Source organism: Zootoca vivipara, chromosome 6 (assembly GCF_965207765.1).
Source record: "Zootoca vivipara chromosome 6, rZooViv2.hap1.1, whole genome shotgun sequence".
In the NCBI taxonomy this organism is placed as follows: domain Eukaryota; kingdom Metazoa; phylum Chordata; class Lepidosauria; order Squamata; family Lacertidae; genus Zootoca; species Zootoca vivipara.
Genome location: NC_142589.1, coordinates 61,500,763 through 61,518,333, shown reverse-complemented (window position 1 = coordinate 61,518,333; position 17,571 = coordinate 61,500,763). Strand labels below are relative to the sequence as shown.

Sequence of the window (17,571 nt, the reverse complement as noted above, 5' to 3'; positions counted from 1 at the left end):
ATGGCTACCAATAGCCCTCTCCTCCATGGTACCTTCCAACTCTGCAGATAATGTAAAAAAACAAAAACTTGTGCATCAGGGTCCTTGTGCCCCAAACAAAGACTTAAGTGATGCTTAAGTTGAATTAAAATCAAAAACACACACATGAAATTGTGATTATTAGTTTGTCCTGTTAGGCCAGACAACATGCAACGGGGGGTGTGTGTGTGCAGGGGGGGGGGCTGGGGGCTGGCAAAAGAAGCAGAATTGCCGTGCTAAGTTGCACCCCTGACCTATACATATTCATTTGAAGATTTGCATACAACTGAACACACCTCTTTGTACAACCGGGAATCCTGAGCTGTACATGTTTATAAATCTATGTGCGTAAGTAGGAGATTGAGACTACGACTGCAACCTTGCTCCCTCCCCTCAACATGTGTGTATTCATTCCATGCTGCACATCATCTGCAAAACGGTTGATTTCACTGGGGCTTAAAGCAGGTGCAATTTCTGCTGGATTGGGGCCAAAGTGTTTTCACACATAACCTCTCTCTCTCAAGTCCAAATTAAACCATGGTATTGAAAGTGCTGTCTTGTAACATTGAGATCTTAACTGCAAGAATTCAAACCAACGCGATTTCTTATTGCCCGTCTGAAGCTTGATCTTTTCATATAAAGAAGTCTGAAATCTCTGCAATATTTATATGTGCACATTGCAAATTCTCCACACTTGAAATGCATCACTGACTGAAACCCAAGTCATTTATTTCTGCCATAGGAGATATGGACAGACTCATTAACCTCATATTCTTAATTGGTAACTAATTACAAGATAATTGTGGGGGTTTTATTTTCTTTTGGAATAGACCTTTGATCCAACAGTAGGAATTGGAAGTTGAAGTGCTCTTTTAATCCACCAGTAGTAGGCTTTCCCCCCTGATTAATTCAATTATTTTGGTATATAATACATAAAACAATTTATGAAATATGCAATCAATTAAGAATTGAAAATAGTATGAGACATTATTAGAGTTAGGTTCTACCGTACCTTTCCTCTTAACGATCACCAGCTAGCATACAGTGTTGGAGTCCCCCCACCTTTTATCCTCACAACAGCCCTGTGAGGCAGGTCAGTCTGAGAGATCGTGACTGGACCAACATCACCCTGTGGGCTTCATGTTCAACCTAGGCCCCCATCTGCACAATAAGGAGCATTAAACCACTTCAAGCAGCCATGGTTTCCCCCTAAGAATTCTGGAACTGTTATGTAAGGGCACTGAGACTTGTTAGGACACCCCTATTCCCCACACAAAACTACAATTCTGAGTTTCTTGGGAGGAAGGATTGTTACACCATTATGGGAATTGTAGCTATGCAAGGGGAACAGATGACGGCGAATGACGATACGCTTTGAAGACCCAGCTGCCAGGCCTACAAAGTGCAGCATGGGACTGTTTAAAAGTCCTTTTATAAATAGCCCCACCGTGCGCTTTGAACCTCTGGTTCAGGGTGTCAAACTAGGACCCAGGAGGCCCAAATTCAAATGCACACGCAACCATTGTAGTTCACTGGGTGACCTTGGACCAATAATTCTCTCAGTCTCATACCTACCTTACAAAATTGTTTTAAGGATACCAACAGGCAGGTGTGTGTGTGGGGAGCCTATGTATGCTGCTTTAAGATCCCTGGAGGAAAGACAGGATATATAAATCTGATAAATTGAGTAGACAAATAAATAAGGAGATTGGCTGGCATTCTTTGCAAAAAGGTCATCATTTGCTTGTAAACTGAAAATATTCCTTCCTTCCTTGTATCACCCACTTAAAAACAACAACCAAACTTCTCTCCCCAAAAGATCATTAGACAACAAATTATTAATTTAAGCAATACACCACTAGACTGCTCCTAAAATTTTAGGAGACTCTTATAGGATTTTCAGGACACCAAGAACCTGTAGCAGCTAAATGCATTGTTACAAACAGCAAGAGAAGAAGTTTGGAGTGCTTTCAAGACATCCACCCCCCCAGCCCACCCCTAGCTGTGCAACTAAGCTATTTCCACAGTGCTAGAAAAAGCTAGCTGGTTATGAGGAATGCAGGGCTCTGAAAGCTGATCCTTATTCAATTATTAATTGAAGCCTACGGCAGAGAGGCAGAGAGGCAGAGAGAGAGAGAGAGAGAGAGAGAGAGAGAGAGAGAGAGAGAGAGAGAGAGAGAGAGAGAGAGAGAGAAGGATTGCTATATTTGTTTAATGGCACCAAAGAGTTTGCCATTAGCTGGAGCCCATTCTTGGCACGGGACAGTCAAGAGTTCTGGGAGGAACAGATACATGTGTCTGAGAGCATAGTAACATAAAGAGACAGTGGCTGTGCAAAACACACACACACACACAAAGCAAATCTGCAATCTTTGTCGTATAATTTTCCTTCTGCCATGTTGTTGTTTAGTCGTTTAGTCTTGTCTGACTCTTCGTGACTCCATGGACTAGAGCACGCCAGGCACTCCTGTCTTCCACCGCCTCCCACAGTTTGGTCAAACTCATGTTCGTAGCTTCGATAAATATATTATTTATTCCCCGCCCATCTGGCTGGGTTTATTTATTGATTTACATTTATTTGTATGTCCGCATGCAGACAATCATCATCATTGTTGTTGTTGTTAGTCGTTTAGTCGTGTCCAACTCTTTGTGACCCCATGGACCAGAGCACGCCAGGCACTCCTGTCTTGCACCGCCTCCCGCAGTTTGGTCAAACTCATGTTCGTAGCTTCGAGAACACTGTCCAACCATCTCGTCCTCTGTCGTCCCCTTCTCCTAGTGCCCTCCATCTTTCCCAACATCAGGGTCTTTTCCAGGGAGTCTTCTCCTCTCATGAGGTGGCCAAAGTATTGTAGACTCAGCTTCAGGATCTGTCCTTCCAGTGAGCACTCGGGGCTGATTTCCTTCAGAATGGATAGGTTTGATCTTCTAGCAGTCCATGGGACTCTCAAGAGTCTCCTCCAGCACCAAAATTCAAAAGCATCAATTCTTCGGCGATCAACCTTCTTTATGGTCCAGCTCTCACTTCCATACATCACTACTGGGAAAACCATAGCTTTAACTATACGGAACTTTGTTGGCAAGGTGATGTCTCTGCTTTTTAAGATGTTGTCTAGGTTTGTCATTGCTTTTCTCCCAAGAAGCAGACGTCTTTTAATTTCGTGACTGCTGTCACCCCTTCTGCCATACTCACCCTGTAATATGGGGCGGAGGTAGGTGACAGTGACCCAAAAGGATCACCATGTGCCCTTCTCGACCACAATGTTTCCAAGGGTGTGTACTGAAGATATCATGGGTGTGCCGTATTTAGCCTGTTGGGTAGATTGAGTGACCTTGGGGGCTGAGGATAGCTCAGTTGGAAGACATGAGTTCTACATGCAGAAAGATCCCTGGTACCTCTGGTTAACAAGAGGCTCAGATGGCACAGCTTGGAAAGCCCTCTACCTTGGGGAAGTGGCTTCCTATCTAAGCAGGACAGCAAACTTCCAAACTGCACTGATAAGCCAAGAACAACTCACACAGAACCCTAACAACAACAATTTTATTTATATGTAGACTGTGTGCTCTCCCAAGAATCTTGTGGAAGATGCAAGCGTTCCATGGCAAGATCTTCAGCAGACAAGTCCATGCAGAAATGGTTCCCTGCAGATTGGACATTTGAAAACACAGTATTGCATATATGTTTTTATCCTACACTTCCTTCAAGGAGCCCAGGGCAGCATACAGTATATGGCTCGCCCCTATTTTATACTCACAGCAACCCTGCAAGGTAGATTAGGCTGAAAGATGTTGAGTGGCCCAGATCCCCTTGCTTTGCTAGTTGGGGCTTGCAGACAGGGCCATGCTGTCTAGGCCAGGAATGAGGAATGTGTGGCCTGCTAATTGTTGCTTGACTTCAACTCCCCTCAACCCCACCTTGCCTTGCTAATGGTCAGGGGTGATGTGAGTTGTAGTCCAGCAATATCAAGGAGGGCACACAGATTTTCCATCCCTGATCTAGGCAACACTGGTGTCCAAGCAATATAGGCAGTACATCACAATAGCTGTGAAGAGTTGAAAATGCTTATCAAAGAACTTCAGCACTGTTCAAACACCAGAGCTCAGTGGCTCCCTCATCCATACGGAGCGGAAACATTGCAATTGCAAATGGAAGCCCTTCAACCTGGGACAAGGAGTCCCAACAGGGCTGCGTGCCACGGACTTTTTCTTAGTTCTATGGGGCAATGCAACGCAGCCTGGCACTCCCTTTGTTCTAGGAATGCTTCCCCAAGGGCACTTTGAAGCAGCAATGCAAGACTTAACATAAACTGGGGAACAGGCTTGCCTGAGATCAGATCTTTAGGCTGGTATTTTAAAGCAGTTTGTTACTTACCCTGAGCCTAAGGAATAAGGTGGGCTAGCCCTTTTTTCAAAAAACAAAAATGGGAAAGAGGAAAAGCTGGAGCAACAGAAAGCAATAGAGGTCTTAATATTTTGCTAATCGACTACACAGACTCTAGAGGAATCATGGGATGCAGGCAAGCTAGCAGATTTGCCAGTTCATAAGCACTAGAGAGGAAACCAATTTAGCTAGATTACAAGCCTATAGCTCTACCCATCCTGCTCCCCCGCATCATGGATAACATTGCACTGGCAAGATCTAGCCAGCTGTTTTCAAGGAAAGCCGTCTGCCCAATTCGGCTGCTTAAAAACAAAAAAGGTTTTTTTAAGATTAGAGCATTTGATACCAGCAAGTGATTGGATTGCTGGGAACTTCTAGCCCTTCTGTCACCAGAATATATGCTATGTCTGCAATTAAAGAGAGACAGGCACCCTTTCCCACTGGAAGGTAGGCCTGGCATGTAAATGGGACCTCCCTGACCTGACCAGCCAACATTGGAAGCTGCCAGTTGTACCAGGTCAGAGCATCTGGCCCAGTAGTGCAGGGGGAGACAACCTAAGGCCCATGGGCCGGATGCGGCCCAATCACCTTCTCAATCCGGCCCACGGACAGTCTGGGAATCAGCGTGTTTTTACATGAGTAGCATGTGTCCTTTTATTTAAAATGCATCTCTGGGTTATTTGTGGGGCCTGCCTGGTGTTTTTACATAAGTAGAATGTGTGCTTTTATTTAAAATGCATCTCTGGGTTATTTGTGGGGCATAGGAATTCGGCTGAAAAAGGTTGCTGACCCCTGCAGTAGTGTGTACTCTGACTGCCAGCAGCTCTTCAGGGCTGAAAGCAAAGGTCTTTCCCATGTTATGCTGCTTTTAACGAGAGATGTTGGGGATTGATCCCGTGACCTCCTGGATGCAAAAATTTTGCTCCACCATTGTAATATGGTTCATGGACCCTACAACAACCTTTCAGTTTACAGTGGCCTTCAGGGCCCCTTTAGGTGTGATGTTGATGTTTGTGTCTGCTACCAGTGCTGACTGGTTATTTATCAGGAGTTAAGGTTGTGTTGAACCATGGAGGTTACGATTGAGTGGATGGAAATAGTTTTACATTCTCCAGATTGAGAGCCTGTTCTGGTATTAAACTGGGCATCTCCCAGATGAGAGATGGAGGAATGTTAGATGGTCTAGTAGTGGGTGTGAAGAATGAGCTCATCTGTGCTTCAGAAATGGGGTGAGCATCTTACAAGACCTTCCTTTGCAGTGTTCCTACGTATATTGCAAACTGTTTCAAGTCGTTCAGGTAGTCTCTAAATGGAAATAATAAAATTAATGAACCAGTAAGCTAAGCATCTTTAGAGGCAGTCCTGCAACATGGCAGGGAAGTATGGCTACCTTTGGTGGTAGATCCTGGGGGCCAATAAGGGCAACAAACTTTGAAAGCAAACAGATCTGACCCACTGAACTCAATGCAAAATGAGAGGTTTTGCAGCGTATGAAGTGAATTGGAGCTTGAGCTACAGGAAGACTTTGTTCTGACTCATTTCATTGGACCTTGTGCAGGAAGAAAACATGCCAATATATTGGTCTCCTTGTTAAAATTAGCAGGAAAGGGGATGTTATTTGGGTTTCAATTAAATAAAAAATAATATTTTTTTAAAATAAAATACCTTTATTTATTTTTCCAATATACAACAGACAAAACAGGTTCAATAAAAATCAAGAAAATAAAATACATCTATAACATTGTGTTACATGTATCTTATTTGTAAATTACCCCCCTCCCTCCCCTCTGAGCCCTCCCTCCCATCCCCGACGACTTCTCAGCCGTTCTTGAGTTTTTCCCTTTTGATTCCATGTATAATCTCTGCATACTGTTTTCCAAATTCATCTTCATATTGTTTATTTGTACCATACCTAAATGGTATTATAAGAGTCTTTAATTAATGATTGGTTAATAATTAATTAGTTACAGAACTTTTAAATATCTGATATGAGGATTGGTTTTTCTATTGTATCTTTTATGTAATTAAAAAATGGCTTCCAATTATTATTTGAATTTTCTTTTTAAAGGGGAATAAAAAATAATTTTATTAGGCAGTTTTCCCCACTAAGAAGTCTCCAAAATATGAAGAAGACATATTCAATTTTAAAGTTCAAGTCAGCTATCTGAGAGATTAAAAGACTACAATTTTTTTTTTAACTCTGCAAGTTCAGAAACATACAGAGGATTTGAAGCCCAAGCACTGTGGACACGCAGAACTCAAAGCTCAGAGAAAGAACAGTCTATAGCTAGTACTGTACATGAAGACTGTTTTGAGGATTGGATCCACCATCTTCCTTGCTTTTTATGAAAGAAAAAAAAACAAAGTCTGAAGCTACTATTCCTAAAAAAAAAGAAAAGAAAGGGTGCCAAGCTAAAGAATGCTGCCTGGAAAAACTACTAACCAGATAGAGACATTTGTGCGGAATTTAAAATAAAAAGTTAAATTCAGGCCAGGAAGTAGGAAAACATGCTACCAGAACTTTAAAAGTTCATTTTTCGAAAGAACTAGTTTTAGTTTGACATGTCCCAAAAGGAACTGGTTCCCATTCCCATTCATCTCTTTATAAAACAAACTAGTTTGGGTTCATGTTCAGTTCACAGATCAATTCAAGTTCATCCAAATGAACCTCAGCAAAAAAGTTCAGCATTCAGAACATTACAAGCTGCTTTGCTGAAGGATAAAATATACAGAAGATTAAGAAAACGTCAAAACACAAACACAGTGGAATGTGAATTGTTTAATTTACATTCCCCAACAATAATGACCTTTAAGGTTAAAGACCCAAAGAGTAAAACAAAAAAAATGCAAGAGATTGAACTAGAAGTTCTATCCCAAAACGAACTTAATTCACATTCATTTCACCAGGCTGTTATGGGAATTACTTTCAGACTATCAAGCCCAAAAAAACTGACAATAAGCAGCTACAGAACCACTGGATTCCGAAGCAGAATCAGCACTGTGGCAGCCAATATAAAGGACTAGTACTCAGAGAATGGGATGCGGGTGGCACTGTGGGTTAAACCACAGAGCCTAGGGCTTGCTGATCAGAAGGTCGGTGGTTCGAATCCCCGTGATGGTGTGAGCTCCTGTTGTTCAGTCCCTGCTCCTGCCAACCTAGTAGTACAAAATCATGTCAAAGTGAAAGTAGATAAATAGGTACCACTCTGACGGGAAGGTAAACGGCATTTCTGTGCGCTGCTCTGGTTTACCAGAAGCGGCTTAGTCATGCTGGCCACATGACCTGGAAGCTGTATGCCGGCTCCCTCGGCCAGTAAAGCGACATGAGTGCTGCAACCCCAGAGTCGTCTGCGGCTGGACCTAATGGTCCCTTTACCTTTACTCAGAGAATGAGTTTATTATTGATATGTAACATACGGGGATTTGTATGTGTTTTAATCTCTTTTTCATTTACTGCTGACTCTAATTGTTTTAAAACATGTTTTAGTTATTTGCTTTTAACGGTTTTGATTTGATTTGAATCTCTCTCATAAACAGCTTAAAGATTTTGTTACAAACAAGTGGTATATAAATTTTGTTAAATAAATGAAGGATTGCTTCCCCCCCCCCTTCCCAACACAGCCTCCTGAATACTGAATAAATTTGTGAGTGGATTTTTGAACCTTGCTGTGAATCTTGACCACCCGCCCACATCAAAACTGAAAAATCTTTCCTGATTTCTCGTCATCACTCATGACTGCAGTTGTTACAGTACTAGCTTTCTGCAACCAGTCCAGAACCTTTCCCCAAAGTTGTGCTTCCGTTGCAGGCAGAGTGCATTTTCCAGGTGCTGGATATCTTAGCAAGCCCACCACCCTCTGTGAGTGAAGTCACGCACAAGTAGTTCAAAACTTCTCCTTGACAAAGGCAAGGCAATTCAGTGGGAATGGTGGAGATCCTTAGTTGGTTAAAAAAGAAAGATTGAATCAGGTAGTAAAAAATATTTATGATTTGAAAAGGCAAATACCATCTCTGTCAACACACCTTTTGGGGAGGCAGGGGGAGAAGCAGCAGATTAATTAAAGCCACAGACTAATCTATCACTAATTTCACTCTCAGCTCTGCTGGAAAAATCACACCAGACACCAAAGTCGCATAGAGGAAGAGTCTGGAAACTACGCCATAGTGAAACATTCAAACCAGCACTGTGTAATAAAAGCAGGAAAAGATTCATATGTGTGGTTTTACCTTCGGCAGAGCTCCCTTTTTTCCTTCTGGAGCAGCTTGTCCATTCTGCAAAGCAAAAAAGCCAAACTTCCCATTAGTCATGTGTCCAGCGGCACCATCCCTTGCTGAACAAAAACAGCAATGATCTACGGTAAACACTGCTTGGTGATCTTAACAAGCTCCAAGCCTACTACAAGCCTTAGCATCTTTCTTCAAAGCAGTTTACAAAACAAATAAAGCAGTAACATTATAAGTAAACAAATAGTTAAAAACAATTATTTAAAATGTTATTTAAAATAACTAGGTTTGACAATAAGCTAAAAACTGGATTAAAACACATGCCAACATTCTACGTGCCTGGATAGGCATGCCTAAGCAAAAACGTTTTCAACAGGCACCAAAAGGAGCACAGGAAAGGTGTCTTGCCTGATGTCAATATGCAAGGAGTTCCAAAGCACGCGTGCTGCCACGCTAATATACTGATTTCTTACAAATGTGGAATGAGTATCATGTGGTACTTTTAACAATGCCCACTCTCTCTATACAGCTATTCCCAAGAGACCAGGACCATGTAACAAAATACACAAATGTGAAGAACACAGTTTTAACCCAAAGTGATATTGTACAACAGTAGTGTGTTATGGTAAGGTAAAGGTAAAGGACCTCTGGAAGGTTAAGTCCAGTCAGAAGTGATTATGGGGTGCGGCGCTCATCTTGCTTTCAGGCCGAGGGAGCCGATGTTTGTCCACAGACAGTTTTCTGGGTCATGTGGCCAGCATGACTAAACCGCTTCTGGCGCAGCAGAACACCATGACGAGTGCCAGAGGCGCACAGAAACACTGTTTACCTTCCTGCCACAGTGGTACCTATTTCTCTACTCACACTGGCATGCTTTCGAACTGCTAGGTTGGCAGAAGCTGGGACAGAGCAACGCAAGCTCCCCCTGTCACGCAGATTCGAACCGCCAACCTTCTGATCAGTAAGCACAAGAGGCGGAGTGGTTTAGACCACAGCGCCACCCACTCCCATGGGTATGTTATGATACTCTTTTCAGTGCACTAAGCAAATCCTTTCCTTGCTGTTGAGAAGAAAGAGTTAAACGTACCGTAGTTCAACATCTTAAGGATGACTCAGCAGAAAGTAATCTGGGTAGGTGTGCCATAGGTAGCCAAGGCAGCTGCCGGAAGCCCCTTTTATCAACACTTCCTCCCCAGGCGCCAGGCAAGAACAAAGTCAACCAAGGAGAACCGATACTGCCAAAGTGGGCAGTGGCTTCTCACATCCTGGGTTTTAACCAGAGACTCATTGCAAATCCTAGCTCTTACCCCATTTTATTTCAACACTTATAAAGCCGTGATTCCAACAGCAACTCGTTAAGGAAACAAATATATTTATAACCAAATGGAGCCCTCTTATACGGTCCTTTATTTTTTACTCCAAAAATCCCAAACATACATTTGCACTTCTAATTTACATGAACAAACACCTTAACCAAATCTGGAAGTGGAAAGGCAACTCTGGTATAAATTCTTGAAGTTACAATTCAAATATATAGTTCTATCTATGTCGCTTCTTGCTGCGTAGAAGAATTATCACCAATTTTCAGTGGTGGCTCTGGTTGTCTTGCCCTCCCTAGAAGCACCCCCCCCATCCAATCCAGGAGCAGAACTGGTAACAATGGCCACATCCACACCGTACATTAACATACTATTATACCATTTTAACAGTCATGGGCTGTGGTGTGTTAAGGGTGCTGACCTCACTAGACCTACGATTCCCAGCACCCTTAACAACACCCTAGGATTCTCCAACTTCGTTAAAGTGATATGTACAGTACTTCAAATGTATGGTTTGGGTGTGACCCAAGCTCATAATATGAGGTGAAATTCAAACTGCAGACTTGCCAAGTCTGTAGCTTAGTCCAGGCATCCCCAACCTTTGGCCCTCCAGATGTTTTGGACTACAATTCCCATCATCCCTGACCACTGGTCCTGTTAGCTAGGGATTGTGGGAGTTGTAGGCCAAAACATCTGGAGGATCACAGGTTGGGGATGCCTGGCTTAGTCTCTTAATCATTGACTACGCTTTATTTCACCTGCAATTTAAGAAAGCAGTTTTGCCAAGAAAGATTCACCCCACAAACCATACCAGAGAAAACCAATTATCGCAAAAAAAGGTATCCCTCCCACCAATAAAACAAACTCAGTTACCCAACCAAGCCCAGGTGGGTTACATAACTTCCCACCTGAGGCTGCTGAATTTGGAGAAGATCTGGGGACAACTGCTGGTTAAAGCTCTTTAATTCCACATAATCCTCCATGCAGACAGAAAGCAATCTGCTGAACTGGATCCTGGAAGCCAAAGAAAGTTCTAAAGCCAAGCAAAGGGGATCCGTAGGGATTCAACACAGGAAATATGAAACCAGACTGCTGCTGCTGTTGCCATTAAGAATAGCTGTGGCATCAGCCATGGAGCACTGGTCAAGCCTCAGACCACTGGGGAAAGGGGAGAAATGGGAGCCTGATAGCCAGAGGAGATCCCAACCACGGGATGATCTGCAGGAGGCTAAGGAATAAACCTTTCTCCCAACTTCTTCCAGGAAGTTGATTAAATCACAGACTTGGAGGGGGGCCTTTTAGGTCACCTAGTCCAACCTGTGCCCCAATGGAGGAAATCCAAAGCTAGAACATCACCAACAGATGGCTTGGCTGGCCTATGCTTGAACACCTCCAGTGAGGGAAAGAGCCCATCCACCCAATTCAGCAGCAACAACAACATTAATTTACTGTAATTTAGGACCCAGGTGGCACTGTGGTTAAACCACTGAGCCTAGGGCTTGCTGATCAGAAGGTCGGCGGTTCGAATCCCTGTGACGGGGTGAGCTCCTGTTGCTTGGTCCCAGCTCCTGCCAACCTAGCAGTTCGAAAGCACGTCAAAATGCAAGTAGATAAATAGGTACCGCTACAGCGGGAAGGTAAACGGCGTTTCCATGTGCTGCTCTGGTTTGCCAGAAGCGGCTTTGTCATGCTGGCCACATGACCTGGAAGCTATACGCCGGCTCCCTCGGCCAATAATGCGAGATGAGCGCGCAACCCCAGAGTCGGTCACGACTGGACCTAATGGTCAGGGGTCCCTTTACCTTTACCTAGGCCCATTAAAGCTGTGTACACACTATACATTTAAAACACTTTTCCTCCAACAAAGAACCTTGGGAACTGAAGCTTATCCCTCAAAGCTATAATGCCTAGCACCCTTAACTGGGAACTGCTTTAAATGCATGATGATCAAGGATAGTCCATTGTAGGACAAAGCACAAGGTCCTACCAACAGCATGATTTAAAGCACATGGCTTCCCCTAAACTAAAGAATCCCAGGAACTGCAATTTGTGTTGAGATATGTATGGTAGCTCTGTGAAAGGTAAAGTACAGTTCCCAGGATTTTTTTTGGGGGGGGGGAGGAAGCTATGTGCTTTAAAACAGGGGCGTACCCAGGATCAAAACTAGGGGGGGCAAGGGGCGGGGCCAAGGCACGGGAGGGGAGGGGCCACAAAGTGGGAATGTGGGCGGGGCTACAGAGCCCAGGTGAAATCAAAATAAACAGTAAAAACTACAGCAAACTGATCACATATTTTAGGAAGGGGTCCCCAGAGTTGTTGACCTTTGGGAACTGACACCACACTTGCGTATTATACCCCAGAGGACAGGATCACACTTCAAAATGACCTTAACAGATTAGACAACTGGGCCAAAGCAAACAAGATGAATTTTAAAAAGGAGAAAAGTAAAGTACTACACTTGGGCAAAAAAAAATGAAAGGCGCAAATACAGGATGGGGGACACCTGGCTTGAGAGTAGTACATGTGAAAAGGATCTAGGAGTCCTGGTGGACCACAAACTTGACATGAGTCAACAGTGTGATGCAGCAGCTAATAAAGCCAATGCAATTCTGGGCTGTATCAATAGGAGTATAGCGTCTAGATCAAGGGAAGTAATAGTACCACTGTATTCTGCTCTGGTCAGACCTCACCTGGAGTACTGTGTCCAGTTTTGGGCACCACAGTTCAAGAAGGATACTGACAAGCTGGAACGTGTCCAGAAGAGGGCAACCAAAATGGTCAAAGGCTTGGAAACAATGCCTTATGAGGAACGGCTTAGGGAGCTGGGTATGTTTAGCCTGGAGAAGAGAAGGTTAAGGGGTGATATGATAGCCATGTTCAAATATATAAAAGGATATCATATAGAGGAGGGTGAAAGGTTGTTTTCTGTTGCTCCAGAGAAGCGGACACGGAGCAATGGATTAAAACTACAAGAAAGAGGATTCCACCTAAACATTAGGAAGAACTTCCTGACAGTAAGAGCTGTTCGGCAGTGGAATTTGCTGCCAAGGAGTGTGGTGGAGTCTCCTTCTTTGGATGTTTTTAAGCAGAGGCTTGACAGCCATATGTCAAGAATGCTTTGATGGTGTGTGTGGGGGGGGAGGCGGACGTGAACCTGAAGCGACGGCGGCGAAGGGGAGAAAACCAGCGGCCGCCTAGAGGAGAAGAGGGAAGTCTGGGGGTGGGCGGGGGGGGAGAGAAGGGAACCAGGCTTGGATCGGGGCCTCCGCGGAGGTCTGGAGCAAAGCCCCGGCCTCCGCGAAGCCTTCCGGGGCTCCGTTGCTGCAGCGGTCTGGCAGGCGCTGAACGACTCCCGACGTTCGGGAGACCTTTGAGCACAGCCGCGCTGTGCGCATGCGCCCTGCACGGCGGCCGCCGAAGTCCACAGCCGCGCTGTGCGCATGCGCAAAGGTCTCCCGAACGTCGGGAGCGTCAGCCCTTGCCCCCTCCCACACAGCGCGGCTGTGTGGACTCCGCACGGCTCGGGCGCAAGAGACTGCTGCGGGCGCCGAACTCGCGCTCCGCTGGGCTGTCCTCCGCCTCTGCCCACCAGCCCCGCCGGCAGCGCCACTCTTGCCCGCAGCTGCCCGACCGGCCCTGCCTCTAGAGTAGGGCAGCGGCCCCTCCCTGCCCCGCGGTGGGTACGCCCTTGCTTTAAAATATATATGGTGTGCATGTGGCCTAAGTCTTTGGCCTTTTCCATGCAAGTCTCACAAGAGATCCTGAACATTCAATTTATGGGGTGTGTTAGTCTGTTACAGCAAACATGCACATACACACACACAAATTTTGTGACACCTAAGAAGAAATGCAACACAAATGGGAACTCCAAAACTGAATTGGTAATAGGAGAAAAAAGCAATGGTGTACTGTAGACGCATCCAATGAAAAGAGGCAGCAGATCTTAATGTTTGATTCTCAGAAGTTCCCTGAAGAATTAATTCCTTTTCTTCAAGGACTAGTAGGGTCCAAAAGGCATTGCATCAATAGGTAAAGGACCCCTGGACGGTTAAGTCCAGTCAAAGGCAACTATGGGGTGTGGCGCTCATCTCGCTTTCAGACCGAGGGAGCCGGTGTCTGTCCACAGACAGCTTTCCAGGCCATGTGGCCAGCATGACTAAACCACTTCTGGTGCAACCAACAGAACACTGTGACGGAAACCAGAGCGCATGGAAATGGCATTTACCTTCCCGCCACAGCAGTACCTATTTATCTACTCGCACCGGTATGCTTTCGAACTGCTAGGTTGGCAGGAGCTGGGACAGAGCAACACGAGCTCACCCCATTGCGTGGATTCGAACTGCCGACCTTCTGATCAACAAACCCAAGAGGCTGAGTGGTTTAGACCAGTGCTCCCCAACCTTTTTATCGCCGTGGACCAGTCAACGTTTGATAATTTTACCGTGGCCCGCTGAGGGGGGACGTTGATTGTTTATATTTTATTTAGATTGTTTTGATTTAATAATTTTAATTTAATTGTATTTAAATGTTCCTTGGGCGGCCCGGTACCAATTGATCCACGGACCGGTACCGGTCCGTGGCCCGGGGGTTGAGAACCACTGGTTTAGACCACAGCGCCACACATGTCCCTAAATTTCTGTCAACCCCATTGCTTTCTGTTCCTACTCCCAATACCTTAAAGAGCAAATTTATTGTAGCCACAAAATTATATCTCCTTTTCCACCAGTTGCTATTAAAAGAGGGCCACAGCTCAGTGGTATAGCATCTGCCTGGCATGCAGAAGGTCCCTGGTTCAATCCTCAGCATCTCCAGATAGGGCTGGAAATGTCCCTGGGCCTGAGACCCTGAAGAGTTGCTAACAGTATCGACAGTACTGTACTGAGCTACCGGTAGGTGGTCCAACAGTCTGCCTCTGTATAAGGCAGCTTCCTATGCTAGAGGCAAAGGTGGCTACCCAGTGGAGTTATGCTGCAATAAACCTGTTTGGTATTTAAAAATTACCAGAAACTCATTTTATGTTCATTTAAAATGAGGCACACAAATAAGAACTTCCAGTGGATTGTGTCCTCTGCTAATCAGAGCGTGTGCATGCAAAGGTGGGGAATTTGGGTTTCCCACTTTGGGAGCCAAAATGTTCAGGGGCTGGGCTCTATTTACAGGTGTGCAGCAGGGTGGGTTGTTGCTTTTTCAAAAGCCACATGTGTTTCTCAGAAGGGGGGAAAGAGAGAAAACAGGCTCCCAATTAACACAGAGAGCTTTGCCTTAAGACCCCCTGAATGTGGGTTAAAATGCAAAACTGCCTATGGGGGCATGAGGGAATCCACTTTCTGTAGTAAGAATGTGTCCAACTAAGCCACTTAATATTGGAGAATTGAAGAAGTTTTAATTAATTTTTATTTATTTTTCCAAGTGTGAGGGTTGTGTATTTCATGAAAAGCAAATTCATTCCAGCTTGAAATCACCTGGGGTTGGTTGTGTAATTTTACATCAGCTACACTGAAGTTATATTAGCATAATAAAGCGTCAGCATGGTTTTAAGGCTGTTAAGCAGATTTGGGGACAAACTCATTTGATTCCCTTTTTCCCCATTGCTTCCCAGTCAGTTATCAATAGGTTTAAAAAAAACACAAAACAAAAACAAAACAAAACACCGAGCCTTAGCGAGGTTGAAGCATTCAAATGTACCATACAATGAGACACTAGGAAATAAATAAGGTTCAATAAATCCCTCAACTATGTACTGTTTCCTTACAGAAAATTAGCCCTGCAAAGGTACACCCCTTTGAATGGTTTAGAAAAGCACAGCTGTACCAAAGCTCACCTGGCTTGCCACACTACAGTTTGCCACTACTGCTGTTACCCAAACTTCAGTGCAACTTGTAGCATTAATCATAATTTACTAGTACTAGCACACTCCTTTGAAGAACCCCAGGGGAAGAACTTCCTTCCACTAGTGGAGACAATTCCTTTATGTCTCCCAAAACACAGAAAAGCTGCCTTCTCAGGTCAGAAGATGAAGATTCTTCCAGTCCATATATGAGGAAAATTTTACAGCCCAAAGACCACATTCTCTTCTGGGCAACTTTCAGGAGACCACATGCTGGTGGCAAGTGGGCCAAGAAGTAATGGAGGGTGGAGCAACTATGAATTTTACCTTTGTAAAGAAGGCTAGCTTTTATACACAGCTCCCTCCATCCTACATATAAGCAAGAGTTCAAGGACAACATCCAAGCCAGGGAAAAACACTCAAAGAGGAAGAGAAACAAGGTCAGTGAGGGGTGTGCCCTGGGGAGAGTTCCCGGGGCCGAACAGACAGGCCTGGAGGGCCACATATGGCCCTTGGGCCTGAGGTTCCCTGCCATTGATCCAGTACTTTACTGACTGCATTTGTGCCAAACTCAGATGAAACTCATGACGAGCATTGCTACAACTTCTGGTAATGAATCCACAGATTGATTATGCATGGTCTGAAATATTAAGCATCTGGACAGCAGGCCAAAACTGATGACCAGAAGAATCACATAGTGCAGCTCAACCTTGAACCTGGCTCAATAGTTAGATGGGCAGCCACTGCAGCCAGCTAGATGCCCCCATTAGCAATCTGGCCACCACATTCTCTACTAGCTGGAGCTTCCAAACCAGACCCAAGGGCAGTGTTGCAGTAATTCAGCCTCAAGCTGCCTAACACATGGACCACAGGAGTCGGGCTACCAAATGCTAAAGCCACCTTCACCAAGCTGGCATCCTCCAGATGCTTTGGACTACAACTCCCAACAGCCCCACCCTGCAAGTTGAATCAAGAGCTCTAACCCTTGAGATGGACACAAAACACATGCACAAACACGTAACTAGTCTCTAAAATTGAATCATAAATACTTGAATAGCCTGGGAATTGCAAATACTGTATAACACCCCCCCCCAGCGCAACTGTGATAACACCCCTGCCTTGTGACTCACTGACACCCAAAGGTTTAAGAAAACCTTGTTAAGACCTTCATGGCAAGGATCCCAGAGCAATTTACATAACTGACATTCTGGTCCAGGGTTGCTACCTTTTGTGGGGTGGGCAGAGCTCCCCTGCCTCTCTCAGCAGCATATTTAGCAGAAATTCAGCAGGTAATGCCTTATCCAGCATTGATCAGGAATGCTGTACCCATTGGATTTCTCCTTGCCATGCAGAAGTTATAAGTGCAGGAACAAATACTTGTTTAATTAATTAGGGGTGGATGGCAAGGGCACCCTCTGTCACTCTGGGGTCAGGCAGTGATCCGCGGTCTCCTGTGCCCCAGCCTTGGGAAAACATTATTCAGCCCGAGGGCCACATTCCTCTCTTGACAACCTTCCAGAGGTGGTGGCTCTCCAGTTTAATAAATCTGCAGTGGAGAATGGCATGTGCACGAAGCAGTCCACTATTTGATCACCCTCAGAAACTGAGTAAGTTCACCAATTCAGCAGGAACCACCTGCTCTCTTTTTTCCTGGCATCTCTGCAGCCACTGTTCTTCTTGCACCCCCTTTTTCCACAACAGGCACCCCAGGGGTGGAGAAATCAATTTGAAGTAGTTCAAATTGCCTGCCTGCCTTTCTCCTTTTGCACCTTCTTCTACAGCAGGCAACCCAGGGGGTAGAA

The 17,571-nt window shown here is 44.8% G+C and overlaps 1 protein-coding gene across 3 annotated transcripts in view; it reads right to left on the bottom strand.

The window, feature by feature from the left end:
- The window catches only part of RPS6KA1 (ribosomal protein S6 kinase A1), an 87,846-nt gene that overhangs the window by 55,501 nt on the left and 14,774 nt on the right, over positions 1-17,571 (bottom strand). For 2 of the 3 annotated variants that reach the window (XM_035121090.3, XM_088672361.1), the window contains exon 2: positions 8,627-8,671. The exons of the other annotated variant lie outside the window; for it this stretch is intronic. In XM_035121090.3, the coding sequence (XP_034976981.3) occupies positions 8,627-8,671 (45 nt within the window). The remainder of the gene's footprint in view (positions 1-8,626; positions 8,672-17,571) is intronic. 3 annotated transcript variants of the gene reach the window in all.